Genomic DNA, 18242 nt, shown 5'->3' with positions numbered 1-18242 from the left:
CCTCCATTCCACAGGGATGAGGCCCTGGGGCAGGGAGTACCTCAGAGGGATGCCAATGGGAAAGTGGCATTAGGATAACATTAATTGTCTTAGTGTCAGTGTCAGTGCTGAGCTGAAGCAAGGCAGGGGATCAGGGGAACCCGTGGATGTAGCTTTGCTCCATGCCCAAGGTGGGATCTGGAAATCAGCTGGAAAATGACTTGGATGGAAGGGTGTGAAGAGAAGGGCAGGGAGGCTGCAAGGGTTCCCCAAGCCTGGGGGACCCTCATCCCATGTCTGCTCCAGGGCAGTGGAGCAGGGCAGAATCCTCTCTGCCAGCAGCACTGGATTCCTCCTGCTGAGGGGCTTCTCCCTCTGAGGGGATCAGCATGGACCCAAGCCTCCTCCCATCCTTTCCTGGGAACTGGCCTGTGCCCAGTTTGCTCAGAAAAGAGCTGTGAGTGCTATCCAGAGGTGGGGTGGCTGTGTCCATGTCAGATGTGCTTGTGTGCAGGTGCTCAGAGCAAGATACACATTGGAGGAGCCCAGGAAGGAGTTAACCCACACCTGCAACAACCACAATACCTTGGGCTAAAGTTCCTCCAAAGCTCAAGAAACACCCCAAAAATATCAGAAAAAAAGTGGGTTTTTTTTATTTTCAGAGCCATTTTCCATCAGGAAGGAGTTTGATGGAACATTGTTACCCCACAGGTGTGTGGCCAGGTACAGTGCCCCATTGCAAGCTGCCTCTGTTTACCAGAACATCCCCTCCTGGGTCAGTGCCCTGGTCAGCAAGGCAGTGACCAGCAGGGCAGTGACTGGACGAGACATTAAAGGCTTAGCCAGGATGGTGACAGTGACATCTTCCTCCAAGGGAGCACCGAGCAAAGGTGACTCGGTGGCACGGGCAGGGGACAGGCACCAATTCCTCAGTGCTCCTGAGGGGTGTCACAGAGCTCCCAGGCCCAGGCCAGCACTGAGACCTCTGTGCCAGGCAGGACACAGCAGTGCCTCTGGGTCCCACCCAGCCCGGAACCCCTGGTGTTGGGGAAGGGCTGAGCCTGCAGCGAGCAGGGACGGGCTGACACAGCAGCTCTGGGCTCTGCTCTGCTCCCTGCTCACTCTCCTCCCTGGAATCCCTCCCTTGCTTTCCCTTCTCGGCCGAGCAGTGAGGATGGATGCTGGATGGGCTGGGCTGCTCATCACCCTCCTCGTCCTACTCCTCTCTGTCCTGTGGTTCCTGCTCTGGAGGAGCGACACGAAGAGGAGCCAGCTGCCTCCTGGTCCAGCCCCATGGCCCATCCTGGGCAACCTGTGGCAGAAAGATGTCCTGCCCCTCTACAGGCACTACGAGAAGGTAAGGGACACGTGGCCATGCTGGACCCATTTGCAGCCCCCGCAGGACACGCAGAAAAGTCCTGTGCCAAAATAAAAGGTAACCCTTCCTACCTTTCTTTTCTCTTCTTCCCTCCCTCATCTTTTGCTCTACTGCTGGGAGCAGAATCAACCCTGCTATTGAAGCCTTTCTCCTCCTGTAAAGGACCTATGTGGTGACAAGGCTCCTCAAAGGCTGCAGCACTGCTGCTGTCCAGAGCTGCTTCCTGGAGATGATGCTTTGAGCCCCCCAAAGTGGCACTGGGATAAAACCCCCAGGGACAGGGACAGGGATAGGGACAGGGATAGAGACAGGACAAGGACAGAGGTCACAGCTTTGAGGGAGGCACTTCCCCTCTCTGCTGGGCATTCACCTGCACTTTGGGCACGAGTCCCAGTTTGAAATGAATGAATGAATGAACTGGCATGGCACCCTGGCTCACAGAGCTCCCCATTCCCCCAGCTCAGCTGCACCTATGGCCCCATCTTCACTGTGTGGCTGGGGCTGAAGCCGGTGGTGGTGCTCTGTGGATACGAAGTGGTGAAGGATGCCCTGGTGGGACACTCTGAAGAGTTTGGGGGCAGGCCCGAGATCCCCCTCCTGAAGCAGCTCTCCAAAGACTACGGTGAGTGTCTAGATCTCTCTGGGTGAGCAGATGGCCAGTCCGAGTCTAGGGAAGGGCTCAGCACCCAAGACCTCAAACACCCATTTCCAGCTCTGTAAGACCCTGCAACTCCTAAGCCCCTTATCCAGGATAATATTAATTCCAGTTAGGTAGTTTCAGCTTTGTTCTGGGTCGCTGCAGAGATCCCCATCCTTTCATGGACACTGTGCACACCAGCATTGCTCCTTGTTCATTGCCTTGTTGCTCCTCAGCCTGGCTCAGAGCAGGGTTCCCACTCCTGGGGAACAGCAGGGTGGGCAGGGGGTGATCTCCTCTGTGTCCGTCCAGGATTTGTCTCCAACAATGAGAGGAAGTGGCGGGAGCTGCGGAGGTTCACACTCAGCACCCTGCGGGACTTCGGGATGGGGAAGAGCTCCATGACCCAGAAGGTGCAGCAGGAGGCTCAGCACCTGGTGGAGCTGCTGGCAAAGCTCAAAGGTGACATGGGTCCTGTCCTTGCCGGCCCTCTAGCAGGCAGAGGACACACAAAAGCCCCACGGGATGTGTGAGGCCCCAGAGCTGTTTGCAGGGCCCAGTGTGGGTGATCCCTGCAGGGAAGGGCTGAGATCCAACCCCACCCCACCCAGAAGCAGCAGGGATGTGCTACAGCACAGCTGCAGGGCCAGGAGGGAGATCTTGCTCTGAACTGGGGCAGGGGTGGCCACAACCGAGGAGTATTTCCTGCAGGAGGAACAGGAATGGGAAACAGAACTGCATGGGCCTGGGAATGCACTGCCCTGGCTACCTGGGTCACCTGGATGACTTGGGGTTATCAGGGTGATTTCCTCCTCTCCAGCAATAGTTAGCTCCGGCCAGTGCAAACACATCTCCTGGGGCTTCTGGCAGATGCCTGTGCTTCCCTCAGTCCAAGCTGGGGGAGGGGTTCTGGGGCAGGGAGGTGGATGGAGGAGCCCACAGCTCCACAGCTCAGGAGGACTCTCTGCTGTGGCTGTCAGGCCCAGCAGATCAGCCAGGGTTCAGAACCAGGGGCTTGGATTGGGGGAAGGGGTGTTTCCTGCCTTGAAGCATGCAGATAACTGGTGACTTTCTGATGCTTTCCTTACCTCCTGTGGCTGCAGGCAATGCCTTTGAGCCAATGACCACGTTCAGATACGCAGTGTCCAACGTGATCTGCTCTGTGGTCTTCGGGAGCCGCTACAGCTACAGCGATGCAGCTTTCCTGGAGCTGCTCAACACCATTGGGAACTACATCAGCTTCTTCCTGTCCCCCATCGCCAAGGTGGGAGCCTGGTGTGCTCAGCACCCTCTGTCTGCTGCCCTTGGGGGCCAAGGATGTTCCCTGGCTTTGGTGGGACAGCGTGGCTCTGAGGGAGGGGCTGGGAGGCTCTGCCCAGAAACCTGAGCCCTGCCATGTTTACCTTTGCAGGTGTACAACACCTTTCCCAGCATCATGCACCAGCTCCCGGGGCCGCACAGGAAGGTCCTGGCCGACTGCCAGAAGCTAAAGGACCACATCCAGGAGAAGGTGCAGTTCCACCAGCTGACTCTGGACTCTAGCTGCCCCCGGGACTACATCGACTGTTTCCTGATGAGGGCAGAGAAGGTAGAGGGGGGGCTGCCCTCCAGCCTGACTGCAGCCTGGAGAATCACCCAGACAACACTGAATCCCCCTCACCACACCTTCTTGCAGGAGAAGGGCAGCCCAGAGACCATGTACAGCCATGAAGACCTGATCATGTCAGTGTTCAGCCTCTTTGGCGCCGGGACGGTGACAACCAGCAACACCCTAGTGTTCTTCCTGCTGATGCTGGCAAAGCATCCCCACATCCAAGGTACGGCAGCAGCACACAGCTGCTCCTGTGTCTGGGGTGCTCAGGGGCCAGAGGGTCCCCGCCCTGGAGGGTCCTGTTTGGGGGCAGACCCAAATCATCCTCTAGGGTCACCCAAGGGTGGGAGCTGGTGGACACAGAATCCCACAGGCCAGGGGGACCCTGCCCTGTGCAGGTGGTCCCAGACTGGCCTGTGGGAGATGCTCTGAGCTTGCCTGATGCAGGGAGGGATCAGGACAGAGTTTCTGGGCTACTGCCTCTCTAGCCCATCCCTCGGTTTAGGATAAGTGTCTGTGGAGGCCAGTGAGAAACTCTAGGGAGGTTGCAGAGCAGGTACCAGCCCCCCTGCTGTTCCCAGCCAAGGTCCAGGAGGAGATCGATGCCGTGGTGGGCACTGGCCGTGCCCCCAGCACGGAGGACAAGCTGCGGATGCCCTACACCAACGCCGTGATCCACGAGCTGCAGCGCTTCCACAAGACCCGCATCGAGAACTTCCCGCGCATGACGACGCAGGACGTCCTGTTCAGGGGCTACACCATCCCCAAGGTACACAGGGTGGCCTGTGTCCACAAGGGAGAGGCGGCAGCGGGAGCTTGAGTGACATTTGTCTTTGTCCCTGGACTGTTTGCACACAACTGAAGGCCCCAGGTCTTTCCCAACCCTTGGTAGCAATGACCTTTCAGAGGGGAGCAGAATGTCACTGCCTGTCCTGCCCACACACCGAGTCCCTTCCTTGTCCATCCTGGAAAACAGCTCTTCCTACCATGGAGGCATGCAGGGCTGTGGGGACAGAGAAGGAACCCACCCTGGGGTGGGATCAGGCTGGACCTCCCCAGCCCTTGGCAGACCTGGGGACAGCCACCCCCCCTGGTCTGACCACGAGCGTTTTGTGCAAAACCCACCCTGAGGGAACATCTGCCTTTGGATTTGGGGCAGCCAGAAGGGCTTTGAGAGCAACCCACAGGAAAAACTCCATAATTTGTGTTCATGAGCTGCACAGAGACAGCAGAGACCATGAGCTGTCCCAATGGCACAGAGCCACCATTCCAGGCTGCCTCCCCATGGGAACCTACTTGAGTAGTGGAGCACACATCCAGCCCCACCGTGTCCTCTGGATGCTCCTGCCTGACTAACCCACCCAGCAGAGCCCATGGCATGGTACTGATGTCCCTCCTCACATCCCTGCCCTATCCCTCTCCCACAGGGCACTCCTGTTATTCCGGTGCTTTCCTCTGTGCATTCGGATCCAGCCCAGTGGGAAAACCCCAAAGAAGTGGACCCCACACACTTCTTGGATGAGAAGGGCGAGTTCAGGAAGCGTGAGGCCTTCATGGCATTCTCAGCAGGTCAGTGCTCCCCCACCCTGCCTGCTCCACACCCAGGAGTGTCAGCACAGAGCAGTGACACCATGGTGCCATCCTCACCAGGGCTGCCCAGCCTCCTGTCTCTCGGTTCCTCACCGGTGTCACCCCTCTCTCTGTGTCCAGGGAAGCGGATGTGCCCAGGGGAGGCGCTGGCCCGCATCGAGCTCTTCCTGTTCCTCACCACGCTGCTGCAGAGCTTCACCTTCCAGCTGGCCACCGAGCACAAGGAGCTGGATTTGTTCTCCTTGTGGCTCGAGATTGAGAGAAGGGCGATCCCAGGCAAGTTCTTGGCTGTCCCACGCTCCGTGTCCTCCTGAGCTGGGAGAGCAGAACAGGGAAAGGCTCTTGCAGGTGCCTGCATCCCTGCCCCAGAGCGAGCCCTGTGGGCTCAGCCACAGCCACCACTGGAGGGACAGTTTGGGATTAGAGTTTCTCGCCCAAGAACTGTTGGGCACCTCTGCCACAAGCTCCATGAGCAACATGCTTCCAGCCCTGCCCATCCCAGGAACATGAGGATCATGTTCCTGGCAGTGCTTTCTCCCCCATTCCCATCACTGCTGTTTGAGCTCCTCATGGCAGGGCTGCCTGGGGCTCCTGGGCTGGGCAGGGGCTGCCTCAGTTTGGTGATGGATTCAGAGACCTCTGTAATGAAAACAACAATCTCAATAATAAAAATAACCATCAGAACAGGATGCTGGTGTTTATAAGAACACTTGTGGGGCCTCTTGCATCCACCTCTTCCCGGTGCAAATCTCCCAGACACAGGATTTCAGCTCCATATCTCTTCCTGGGGTGTCTTCACCTTTCCCAGAACAGCTTGAGCCAGGAAACCAACTAGGCATCAATCCAGTGCCACCCCTGCCATGGACAGGGACACCTCCCACTGTCCCAGCTGCTCCAAGCCCCAGTGTCCAGCCTGGCCTTGGGCACTGCCAGGGATCCAGGGGCAGCCACAGCTGCTCTGGGCACCCTGTGCCAGGCCCGCCCACCCTCCCAGAGAACAATTCTTACCCAATATCCCATCTAGCCCTGCTTTACAGCAGTTTGAAGTCACTCCCCTTTGACCTGTCAGTTCCTTGTCCCAAGTCCCTCAGAGCTCTCCTGGAGCCCCTTCAGGTACTGGAAAGGGCTCTGAGCTCTCCCTGGAGTCTTGTCTCCAGGCTGAACAATTCCAATTCTCTCACCTTCCAAAAACACAGACTTGCTATCTCAGTGCTTGGCTGTGCTTCTCTGATTCCTTCACATCAATATTTAACTCCAGGAAATGCCCTCAGGTGCCAGTTCAGCCCCGTGTGCAGTTGCTGATGTCACTCTGGGGTCTCAAGGGGAGCTGGCAGGGTGGGATGTGCTCCCAGCCCTACTGTTGCCCCTGCCTAGGGGTGAGGGTGCTGCAGAGGGTGTTGAGTCAGCAGTGGGGCTTGGGGCCCCTATGAAATCTGGAACTTCCAGGCATGGGGAAAACTGGGGGTCTCCAGGGGTCTCAGAGCGGGTTTTGGTGGGGTTTGTCTTGCTGGGGTGCTCCAGCAAACATGAAGAGGGGGACAGCAGGGACTCTGCCCTGGAGGAGGTGGCTGTCCCCTGCTGGAGGGAGGTGAGATCAGGGACCTGGTTAATCCCCCTGCCTTGAGCCAAATGATGCATAAACCAGCCTTCACTCTAAGTGCATTTGTGACTTTTAGCTTACTAAATCATCTCTTTTCTTAATCTGGGGAATTTCAGGCTGGCAAAGCCACCTGCCAAAAAACGTGTGTGACCCAAGTGTTTGCTCAATCTCTGCCTGAAGCCCTGGGTCAGCACTGTGCCTGTGACCTGGGTGACCTCTGGGCTTCTGCGTCTAACATCAAACACCGGTGTCCAAAGGCCACCCGTGCTGCACTTCCTGGGGAGTCCCGTGCCCATTTTTGCCACTGCCCAGCCCAGCCACGCTCGGGGCTGCCATGGTGACTGCGGATCGCCAACCCAGAGGGGCTGCTGGCATTCCCCGGCACCCCAACATCCTCTAACATCCCCCTGGCACCCCAATATCCCCTGGCAGCTGCCATCACCCTGACATCTCCCGGCACCCCGATATCACCCCCATTAAACGGACATCCCCCATCATCCAGACATCCCACGGCAACCCCCTGACATCCCCCGGCGCTGCCCGAGCGGGGGCTGCGCGGCTCTTAGCAGCTTTACGGCGGCGGTTGGAGATTACGGTAACTGTCGCGGCGAGCCCCGGGCTCGTCTCCCGTCCTTTCCTTCTGCAATGCCCCAGCTTCAGCCGTACTCCTCCTGATGAAAGGAGGGTTTTCCCCTGTTCTCAGTAAATCGGTGCAACGTCCTTGGCCCTGCTGTGCCCCCTTGGAGCCCGGAACTGTCACCTTGCCGTGCTGGTGGCTGCTGGAGCTGGAGGGTGCAAAGCACAGAGCAAACTGCCGCTCTGCGTCCCCACCAAGCCCACCCAGTGCGGCCGGTGGCCCCCTGACCCCCTGCTGTTTCCATAGGGGAGGAGCCCTGGCCACTGCCCAGGGCAGGGTAGAGGGGTAAGAGATGTCACCCTACCCCTTATCCTCCCTGATGTGAACTGTCCTGCAGACCAGGAGTGTTCCCAGAATTTTCATGTGGCTTGCACAGTGCCAAAGTGATGAGTTAAAGACCATCCAGTTCTTCCAGGGCAGTGCTGGCAGCAGTGCTGTCCATGGCACCAAAGCTCGAGCACTTCCAGGGCTGTAAATTCCCTGTTTTCCAGGTGGCCAAGGAACAGAACGTGCTTTTGGCCCCAAATCACGGAGTGCCCTGCCAGGAGGAGGACACTGCTGATGCAGGGACAGCTCACCTTTGTCCTTAGCTGATGTAGATGCCACCATGGTTCCTGCATCTCTGCATCCTCACTCCGATGTCAGCCAACCCAAGGATTTCACTTGTGTCCTGCCGATCCAGCTGTCCATGTCCATCCTGGGTAAAGCTGCTCTGATTTTCCCCTAAGGGTAAGGAATGGTCTCCAGAGGGGATTAGCCAACCTGTCCCTTTAACTTCCCAGGGCTTTTGGATCAAAAATCCCTGGATGCCTGTTCTGCTGTGAATGGTCACTGGGAATTCCTGGTCAGGCAGGTCCGGGAGGAGCGGCACTGTCGGAACATAGTCCAGAAGATCCTTCTGCAGCTGCAGGTGGGACACCTGGGCTGCTGCCATTATTATATACTTTAGAAAGAGGGGGTTTTGCTGATGCCTAAGCTGTAAAATGAAAAATTCCTGTACCAGAGGCTGCCCCCCAACTCTGCCATGACCCTTCCATCTCCAGCTGCAGAGCAAAGCCAGATGACATTTCACACTGTCACAAGGAAACACCAGGGAACGGCTTTTATTTTCCTTTAGAGAGCCTGTGAATCTAAAAATATATGCAAATATCTTTCAAGAAAGCAGAGTTTGGTCACAATGAAAATTTCTAGAGATAGTGGAGGTTGGGCAGAGCTACAACAGCTCCCAAGGCAGCTCAGGAAAGAGTTTCACTTGTTCAACACAGGGCAAGGAAAATGCACGGTGTCTTTGGGAGGAGCTGGGGGTGGTGGTTGGAACACAGGAATGCAGAACTGCTGGGAGAGGCTTGGTCTGGACAGCAGGACCTGCTATAGATTGAGCAATGTGTGCAGGAGCTTGCCCCAAGAGACAGCCTGGGATCTCTGCTGCTTTGGTTTGTCAAGGGAGCACAGACATGGCTCTGTGCTGGCCTTCAGAAAAGGCTTCAGGGAAGGTTTCACAAGCTAACAATGAGTGTTGACCAAGGTGTTTTGAAAGCCTCTTATCTCAGGTGGATTCTGAATCAGCTGAGTGCCTGCCAAAGATGAGATGAGCTCCAAATTTTGCTGCTTATTAAAAGCTTAAGACTAGAATTTGAAAAAAAATTAAAAGCAATTCTTTTTCACCAGAAGTTAAACCTTAGGTAGATAAAGTGCTAAATGCAAGCTAGGTCTCAACAAGAAGCCAGTGTGTGCAGCTCAGCTTTGCAGGGAACCTCGGCACCCTGAGGAGTTGAACAGCACCCCTGCATGCACGGGCCCTGCAGTAACTGCTGCCTCTTGGTTTGTTCCAGGAGTTGTGTCCTAGAAAAGCCATTCCAAACTATGCCAAAAGAGTCAATGTCCAAATTCCCCACTTAAATGATGAGGGTGAGGTCATTGCAATGAAGAACAAGGAGCAGACCAAGAGACGTAAATCAAAGGTTTGTTGGAGGCTGCTTGCCTTCCATGGATGCTGCATGTCAGGGTTTGGGGAGGAGAGGGGACAGCTCTGGCAAGACAGCACAGTGAATTTGCAATTGCATTGTTCTTCCCCACTCCTGCTTTTGAATTGCCCCATCGTGACCAATTCATAGGAACTGGGGCTTGTTCAGCACCTTCCCACATGGGAGGGAGTTTGGGAGGCATTCCCAAACTTCTGCCTCGTCCCTGTGTGTCCCCAGTCATGGCCCAATCCTGGGGCCAAGGGCCTTCTTCCCACAAAATAAAGGGTGCAGCTCTCAGGGCTTCCATTTATGCCACAGAACATGGCCTGTGAGCAACCCTGGACTAAGCAGGGTCTTGCTGCACTCTGGTTTTCCTTACTGACACTCTGGGTATGTGCTGGGCTCATTCCTAGAGCTGAGAGGTTCAATACTATGGAATAATGCTGCATTCCTGCCTCCCTGCATTACTTTTCCTTATTTCCCTTGCCATCAGACAGAGGATTTCAGTCTGCATGAAGCCTATCAGGAGATGAAAACTCAAAAGATTGAACTGGAAGAGAGGAATGTCTTCTGTGGTCCCTACAAGACCCATATCCTCACAGAGCAGTGAGTAGAGTGCCCAGAGCAACTTTAGGAAAAATACTCCATTCCCTGTAATCCTCCTAGATGGCTGGGGAAGAGTCAGTGTTAAGAAATCTACCCTTTTTAAAATAAAGATACCAAGATTAGCTGTTTTTAAAGGAATAAGGGTTTGTGATCTATGGGATATGGGGCTGGGAGGAGCTCTGGCCCCTCTGCCCACCCTGACACAAAGGGGGATGTGCAGATATAGAGACTGGGTGGTGCCCTGCAAAGCATTCCCATTGCAGTGCTGCCCACAGCACAGGGAAATGCTGATGCTGGCTAAAGCTCACAGCAGCCACTGCTCCTGTCCAGGTCAGACAGCACAAGGAGAACCCATTACAGTGGTGGGGACTGGGTGGCTGCTGCCTCTGCCAACAGAAGAGTGCGGCTGCTGCATGTACCAGGAGGGAAGGAAGTGCCTCTGCTGCTGCACGGCCAGGCTGGTCCCATCACAGCTCTGTGCCTCCGTGAGGACCAAGGGCTCCTGCTCAGCAGCACCAGCTTTGACCTCAGCATCAGGTGAGCTGCGCCTGGGACACCCAACCCCTGGCAAAATGAGGTGAAAGGGAAGATTAGGGGTAAAACGTTCATGCAAAGTCTGACTTGATCACTCCAATTTCTCTGACACCTTAGTGGAACAGCTCCTGATTTTAACCTAGTGTGTGGGAGCAGAGTTGGGCACATTTAATAGGAAATAATAATGGAATCAGGTGGAAGGAATCTTAAAGTTCATCCAGTTTCTCTTCTCTTGGGTTGGTGCTCTGTAGGTGCTGGAATATTCACAGTGGTGCCTGCGTGAGAACCTTCACGGGTCACTATGCAACAATCACCTGCCTGCATTGCCATGAGGAGCACTTGGTGTCAGGAGCTGGGGATGGGATGGTGAAAGGTGAGAGGAGCACTGGGAGCTCTAGCCAGAGGGAATCACTGGAGGAGAAACTGGAGGAGAAACTGAAGGATAATGGGCAGAGGGCAAAGAGCTGGGGAGAGTGGGATACAGGGATGGGGTGGAAGGAAGGGTGTGAGTCAGAGGATATTTCCACAAGAGCCTAAGCTGGGGACACTTCCACACACTGGAAGTCTCTGATTGGGTCAGGGCCAAATTCTCATTATTTCTGCTTTTATACAAAAAAAAGTCTTTTTGGCTGAAATGCCATCCCAACTCTTGGGCAAGTGGTATCAACTTTCAGCTTTGCCAGATGTTTCCTTACAGAATAAAGGTGAAAAAGATGTGATTTTTCTGGACTTCACATTTAAATTTTTTGTCATACAATTATGCTTTTTAAGCCAACGCTCAGCTCCTCACAGAACTGCAGGTACAAGGTGTGACTGTAATCCAACAGTATTTTTTAATGCATGTCATACTCCCAAAACTCATCATTGGGCCAGATGTACTTTTAATTCTCTGCCCTTTTGCCCCAACAGTGTGGAGCCTGAAGAGTGGGAAATGTCTCAGAACCCTGATGCACAGCAGCCCTGTGTGTGCAGTGAGGATGGACAGCACCCATGTGGTCAGTGGGGGTCACCGAGGGCTGGTGAAGGTCTGGAGTGCTGAGACAGGGGCTCTGATCAAGGTGAGTTTCCTCTTGAGTGGATAATTCTGTGCTAAATAGTCAAAACTCCCTGCTAGCTCATCACATTTTTTTGCATTTGCCAAAGACTTTCTAAAAAAGAAAATAATCTCCCAAACAACCCCCAAAGCAGTCTAAACCAATCAAGGAAACTGCAGATAATTAAAAAACTGACTTGCAACCAGCTGCTGATTTTAAGGCAGGGTGTGATTTGCATCACCCCCACCACTGCTCGCTCTCCATAGGTTTGTTCATCTCTGCTCCCACAGAAACCTTCTGAACCTGGGGAGATGATGGGAGAGCTTCACTAACCTGGGCTGGAGGCACCACGGACCAGCCCAAATCTTGCTCCCAGAAGCAGATTCTGGAGCTGAAGCAGTTGGGCAGCTGTGGGAGCATTGAGACTGTGAATTCCCTGATCAGGTGCCCAGGAACAGTGTCAGTCCATACCTGGGAGAGGAGGGAAAGTCTTTACCTGCAGAGAAGTGGAGAGATAGCCCAAATATCTCAGATATCCCAGCCCCTTTCCCCTCAGCCAGGGCAGCCCCCCTTCCCTCTTGGGACAACATTCCAGAAACCACAAAGCTCTCAGTGGAGTGACATCTATTTATCACATGTAATAAAGATGGAAAAGGGATGTTATTCCATGCCAGGGACTGAGCAGCAGCACCAAACCCAGAACATTTCAGTGAGTGTAAACCAAGCACAGTTATCCATAGGGTGCACTGGTAGAATAACACCCTATAAAACCATATCAGGCTGATGTCCTGAAAGCCATGGAACACCTTGGGCAGATTTACATCCAGATTACTGACAGTGTTGCACCTTCTTCTTTTACTTTGCAGACATTAGAGAGGCACCAAGGCCCAGTTGTCTGCTTGTCCTTTGATCAGTGGCACCTCGTCACAGGGAGCCATGATGGATATGCCCTGGGATGGAGCATGTTGGGAAAATGCAGGAGATGCCTGATAGCTTTCTTCCATCCCAAGTAGGAATCGGATGTGTTTCACATTGTACTCAACAATGGACTGAATCTGTGCATAGAAAACATGCCCCTCACAGAACCAGAGAATACCTTAATTGCCAGTCTGAAGATTTGACATATCCCCACTTCTACCAATCTTTCTCTCAAAGGCTCTGTCAGGCACCGTGTGGTCACAAGCAGCATTTTCACTTAAGACCTGGAACAACCCGAAATGCAAACCCACAACACTTTATCACAACCAGGGATGACTAAAGCCAGACAGAGCACAGTCCAATATTCTAAGGATCACCTGCTGTGTGTCACATCACCTGGGCAGGAATAGAGGTGACCCAGTTTCATGCTGACCAACTGCATGTTATGCCATTCTCTCAAACTTTTAATTGCATCTAAGACTGTGAAAACTGGAGAATCATGGTTTTCATTGATTTTCCTGGACATAATACTGAAATTTCAAATGCAGCAGATGGCCATGACCATATGGTTGCTATGGGGAGCATGGAATCACAGAATCCCAGAATGGTTTGGCTTGGAAGGGAACTTAAAGATCATCTTATTCCAATCCCCTGCCATTGGTAGGGACACCTTCCAGTGGAAGGATGCCCTGGGCTGTTGGTTTGGATGTGAAGTGATGAGATTTCTCTGTCAGACCTTTGCAATGTCCTGATCAGTTCCTCAGTGCAGGCCTTTGCTGCAGCCAGAGCTCTGCTTCTCCTGCAGGCCAAAAGAGATCTCTGCCCACTTCTCCTTGTGCAAGCATCATGGAAGTGCCAACCCTTACCTGGTGTGTTTTCAGGGAAGTCCTGTCCCTGGAGTTCCTGTACCTCAGAGTCATCAGTGGCTGTGCTGATGGACACATTCGGATATTCAACTTCCTGACTGGAACCTGCCTCAAAGTGTTGGAGCCCAGCAGCAGTGGGGACCCTGTGTCTGCTCTCTATGTTGCAGGAAGCAGGTGGGTGACAGCAGCTGCCAGCAGGCTCTGACCCAAATTTGGTAGATTACACTGAAATTTAGGGAACTGTGTGTTTTTCCTTCTCACAAATAACTTTTAAAGGGCTCCACTATTTATTAACTGCTTCACAATGGCTGAAGAGACTTCCTTAGTGTCTTTGGCAATGTAGAATTTCCTGTTTGTCTATAGCAGAGGACATAGACCCAACTGTAAAGCTGAATTCAGAAATTTTTAGGAGGTTGGAGAATCAAGCCAATACCTGACAGTCTCTGCCTGTTGCCTGACCTACAGCCCTCTTTATAAAGGCCAGTAATGAGAAATCCTCCCAGATTCATTCACTTTTGCACCTCTAACTAAACGTGGCTTCCAACTTCTGTGGAAGAAATGGGTAAAACACTGCTGTGGTTTCAAGCCTGGCTTGTCCACTGTCTAAAACACAACAATAAATGGGCACCTGTGAAGAAATTAACTCCATCCCAACCAGAGCATCACAGCCCTTCAATCTTGGTTGTCCCTGACAGTATGGTATTTGTAGTCAGGCACTTCCATCCTTTAGCACTACTCTGATCTAGCTCTGTCCACTGCTGGAAATGTTCATTATTTTTAAATTAATTTTGCTGTGTAGCTGAATGAAAAGGATGCCAGAGACTCACATAGAGCACAAGTTTAAAAGTGCAGTGTCTGACTGATGGGGTTAATTGCTGCTGCTCCTTCTAGGAGAGATTATGATCTCGGATCCATTTGAGGCCTGGGGTTTGTGTTGCACAGGATCCACTCAGGCAGGGCCTGCTGTGCCTGTGATTCCTGTGCTTTTATGGCTCTCCCCTCCCTTCTCTAGGGTGGTCATCAACTCCCCCAGCAGGCTGCTGCTGCTCCAGTTTGAGGATGTGGTGTGGGACTATTCCCTACCCAGTGACAGAGAGGAGCGGAAGAAGGAAAGGAAGTCTCGGAAGGGGAGGCGCCAGGATGCCAGTGCAGAGCAGCAGCGAGCTCAGGACAAGTCCTCGAGATCTCACCAGCCATCAAAGAGCCATGGAAGACCCAAAAGTATCACACTGAGCCTCTGCTTTTCTGGCTTTTCTAAACTGAGTCACAAACCAAGCAGCCACTGCCTTCAGCCCAGCCAATATTCAGACTCTCTGCTGCTGTCAAGAGCAGATGTGCTGTTACATTTCAATGGTTCTGTCATTTTCTAGGCTTTTGTGAAACCTTTCTGCCATTTCACAAGGGTTTGGTGTAAATTCAACGCATTTTTCAAGACAGGCAATGTCATTTTCCAACTGAGTAAGACAGAAATCAGTAGTAGTATTCATATTCACACAGCTGGTGTGGTTGGAAACACACTGCTGATTCAGGGCTTGAATTATTCATTACAAACACCCAGAAAGTGAGAGAACACCTACATTCAGGATCTGCCATCACTGGGAAAGGCAAAACTGCACAGAAACAAGCACCTTTTCAATTGTAACACAATGATGTTATTTTGTTTTTAGTCATAGCTCTTCAATACAGTGTGATAACAAATCCAGCTCCACAAACATTGCAGATACATTGCAGATAAATGGATGGGCTAGGAAAAGGTTCCTGCTTTTCAGGCCAGCAGATGCCAGCTGATGCTCTGCTTGGACCCAGGGAACAGCTGGAGCTGGGCCAGGGAGGGTCAGGCTGGATTTCAGGGAAAGGTTCTTCCCCCAGAGGGTGCTGGCACTGCCCAGGCTCCCCAGGGAATGGGCACAGCCCCAAGGCTGCCAGAGCTCCAGGAGAGCTTGGACAGCACTGCCAGGGATGGACAGGGTGGGACTGTTGGGGCTCTGGGGTTGCACTGGGTGATCCTTGTGCTTCCTCCCAACTCAAGCTTATTCTGTGATTCTCTGATTCTATGCTCTGCAGTGTGTGGGAAAGCCTCTTAATCCCAAATGTGTTGCTTTGTTTTGGATACAGGTGGTGCAGATGAACAGGGCCCTGTTCCCCCTGAACCTGAGGATGCAGAAGTCACTTTGGAGCATGAAGTGCCCCAGAGACACCCAAGCTGTCCAATATCCCCTGACAAGTTCTTCTTAACAATCAGCACCCTGCAGAACTCCTGCAAGCCAGCCCCAGTCAGCACCAGTCCTGAGCTCTCTGCAAGAGCCAGGGAAGCAGAGCAGCAGCACCCTGGGAAGGTGCCAATGTCTAAAACGCCCCTGCAGCACCAGGAGGAGCAGGCAGCCCAGCTCCAGCGTGCCAGGCTGCACAGTGACTCTCTGACCATGACCAAAACCTCCACTCCCTTTGAAACCAAAACACTGCAGCTCAGGCTGAAGAACTCTTTGCACAGCCCCACTGTGAAATCCTCCAACCCTGTGCCGTGTGTTGTACGCCCCAAGTTCTGTGGCTCACTGAGAGAAAGGAAAATTCCCAGGAGCCATGGGAAAGATGCTCCTGGCCCCAAAGATGGGAATCAGCTCATCGATCTCTGCACAGCTTCTTTGGAGCTGATCCAACCAACAGCTGGCACAGCTGCACAGACGAGGAATGAAGATCCCAGGAGAATAAAGCCCTTCTGCCCCTCTGGTTCTTGCAGGGACAGTGGGCTCAGGCTCCTGACAGCAGAGCAGGAGGTGCATGAGGCAGCTGTGGCAGCTCAGCATCAGGCACAGCAGGCAAAGCCCACAGAAGATACAGAAAGAGCCAGAAGAAAAGCCTGGCTAAGGAAAACCAGAGGCCTACCTGTGGATTATTTTACTGGGGAGAAGAAAACACCTGCTCCAGAACTTGGGCATGACACATTTATCTGAGGTGATCCCTGAGTCCAACCAACAGCCACGACCTGGGATTCTGGTGTCCAAGTGGCGTTAAGTATAAAATACTGATATATTCATTTATATATATATATTTAAGTATATTTTGCTTATGTAACTATACTCCCTGTGGTTTTAAGTATAAAACACATCCCCACTGTAAGTTTTCCTAAGAAATACTCTTCATGTATTCAGCTATTTCTCAAGGCAGTGAATGGGCAGAGCCCTCTCCTGGATTTAATTCCCTAAAGCTGCTGTCATTACCAACATGGCACTGTCTGACACCAACACAGCTCAGGATAGGTTCAACCTGTGATAATAATAATAATAATAAAAATATATCATCAGAACTTTTGTGGTTTGATTAGGGTGTAGAAGCTGAAGATATGTGGACTGAAAGCTGATGGATCAGTGGCACAAAGTCTGCTTGAAGGCCAGTAACGGGGGGTTGATCCTGGGTCTGATTTTGTTTAACATTATCATTAATTAATGCCCTGGACCATAGGCAGGGTGCCCTGATGTCCTGGTTTGAAAGGACTGGTGTCTGCCAGAAAGGGCAGAAGTTTCCCTTTGAAACAAGAGACTTTGGTTCCACTCCCCCCACCAAGTATTATAACTGTTTGAATCAAGGACTCTGAGGCAGAGATAAGGGGGTGGGAATAACAGCTCTTTTACTAATACATCTAACTGTACAAGCAGAAAACAACAGCAGTTGTTAAAATTGCTAACAGAACAGAATAGATAACTCGGTGTCAGTCCCTTTAGATGCAAGCACGCTGTCTCTGTGCTTAGTCCCAGCCCGGAGCTGCCGAGGGCAGACGGGAATGGAGGCAGGAGGGGTGGGGGGCGGCAGCGGCCATGCCGGTCTCGGTGGGAACGGGCTGGAGCGGCGGCTCCTCGCTCACCGTGTGTGTCCAGGTGATCAGCTGTGTCCGCAGAGGCAGGAGGCTGGAACGGGGCAGATGCAGGGCAGGTGATCGCAGAGGGTCTGGCTCTGCTGTGCTTGGCCGCGTGGGCTGAAGGTCGGCGCATCCTCCTCCCAGCTCGCCGGAAACACGAGTCCCCTCTCGGAAGCCTCAGAGGCCCCTCCGGGAGCTGTTCCCACCCACCCCTTTTGTCTGGACTCATCAAAGACCCTGGGTGTAACCCGGCCAACTCCATTGGCATGATAATGGGAAAAATTCTTTCAATTGACACAGTAATAGAAAAACACTCAACCCCCAACACCTGAGGTGCCACCAGCCCCAGAGTGGTGCTGCCATCCAGAGGGACCTGGCCAGAGTTGGCAGAACCCTGGGGAAGTTCAGCAGTGGAAGCTCCAGTGCTGTCCTGGGGAGGAACAGCTCCAGGACCTGTGGAAAGCAGCTTAAATTTCATTTCTATGAAATGCAAAACAGGGTAAGGGGTTCCATTTCCCCATTTTTGTGGATAAATGCCTACATGTGGATTATGGAAAGTTTCCTGTCCATGGCAGGGTGATGGAACTGGATGGTCTTTAAGGTTTCTTCCAACACCAACCATTCTGTGATTTTGTGGTTTCCACCAATGCTGATGACTTAACAGGAGGACAAAAACCTTCTTAGTATTTGAAAAAAGCAATTTATCTAGCTTCAAGTATCTGGGCTGGTGTACCAAAGATCTGTCGCTTTAGAGATTTGAGAGAGGCCAATTCTGCCCATGGTCATGTCAAGGGGCTTTCACCAGCAGTTCTGGTTTGAAATTAAAGTCTCCGAAACTCTCCCCACAGCGGGGTTGTGATTAGTGTTGGTTTGTTTAATTCAATGCCATCTTCCACTTGCAAAGCCTGGGATGCAGCCAGTGAAAAATAACCCCGGGAGGCTGGCAGTCTGTGCCATGGCACAGGGACTGTTGCTGCCAGGTGGCTGTGCCTGGCACCAGGGATGTCCTGTTTCACCACAGGATGGCAGCTTCTCCCAAAGAATGAGCATGAACC

At 52.8% G+C, this 18242-nt stretch overlaps 2 protein-coding genes across 3 annotated transcripts; both read left to right on the top strand.

The window, feature by feature from the left end:
• Positions 1-1077: 1077 nt before the first annotated feature.
• LOC306810489 (cytochrome P450 2C5-like) lies at positions 1078-5882 on the top strand. Its single transcript, XM_079323161.1, has 9 exons — positions 1078-1336; positions 1817-1979; positions 2307-2456; positions 3098-3258; positions 3406-3582; positions 3670-3811; positions 4167-4354; positions 5013-5154; positions 5296-5882. The coding sequence occupies exons 1-9, from the start codon at positions 1154-1156 to the stop codon at positions 5487-5489; spliced, it is 1500 nt and encodes a 499-aa protein (XP_079179287.1). The 5' UTR covers positions 1078-1153; the 3' UTR covers positions 5490-5882.
• A 1861-nt stretch (positions 5883-7743) lies between these two features.
• LOC306810513 (F-box/WD repeat-containing protein 10-like) lies at positions 7744-16372 on the top strand. Of its 2 annotated transcripts, XM_079323197.1 has the most exons (11): positions 7747-8113; positions 8195-8322; positions 9245-9373; positions 9870-9982; positions 10313-10519; positions 10768-10889; positions 11426-11574; positions 12417-12559; positions 13350-13508; positions 14347-14555; positions 15450-16372. In XM_079323197.1, exons 1-11 carry the CDS (start codon positions 8020-8022, stop codon positions 16283-16285), a joined length of 2289 nt encoding a protein of 762 aa, XP_079179323.1. In that variant the 5' UTR covers positions 7747-8019; the 3' UTR covers positions 16286-16372. The 2 variants fall into 2 exon arrangements, with proteins under 2 accessions (XP_079179324.1, XP_079179323.1); XM_079323198.1 differs by lacking the exon at positions 10313-10519 and having other exon boundaries at positions 7744-8113.
• The last annotated feature ends 1870 nt before the right edge of the window (positions 16373-18242 follow it).

The sequence above is a fragment of the Erithacus rubecula genome (assembly GCF_903797595.1).
Source record: "Erithacus rubecula genome assembly, chromosome: 20".
Classification (NCBI taxonomy): domain Eukaryota; kingdom Metazoa; phylum Chordata; class Aves; order Passeriformes; family Muscicapidae; genus Erithacus; species Erithacus rubecula.
The sequence above is the reverse complement of the archived record's forward strand: the minus strand, read 5'-3'. Positions and strand labels throughout refer to the sequence as shown.

Excerpts from the sequence above, each read along its gene's own strand:
- LOC306810489 (XM_079323161.1), top strand. The coding sequence starts at position 1,154 with ATGGATGCTGGATGGGCTGGGCTGCTCATCACCCTCCTCGTCCTACTC. Across the intron at positions 3,583-3,669 it reads TCCTGATGAGGGCAGAGAAG|GAGAAGGGCAGCCCAGAGAC; the intron begins GTAGAGGGGGGG and ends ACCTTCTTGCAG. Across the intron at positions 4,355-5,012 it reads GGGGCTACACCATCCCCAAG|GGCACTCCTGTTATTCCGGT; the intron begins GTACACAGGGTG and ends CCTCTCCCACAG.
- LOC306810513 (XM_079323197.1), top strand. The coding sequence starts at position 8,020 with ATGGTTCCTGCATCTCTGCATCCTCACTCCGATGTCAGCCAACCCAAG. Across the intron at positions 8,323-9,244 it reads AGATCCTTCTGCAGCTGCAG|GAGTTGTGTCCTAGAAAAGC; the intron begins GTGGGACACCTG and ends GGTTTGTTCCAG. Across the intron at positions 10,520-10,767 it reads AGCTTTGACCTCAGCATCAG|GTGCTGGAATATTCACAGTG; the intron begins GTGAGCTGCGCC and ends GGTGCTCTGTAG.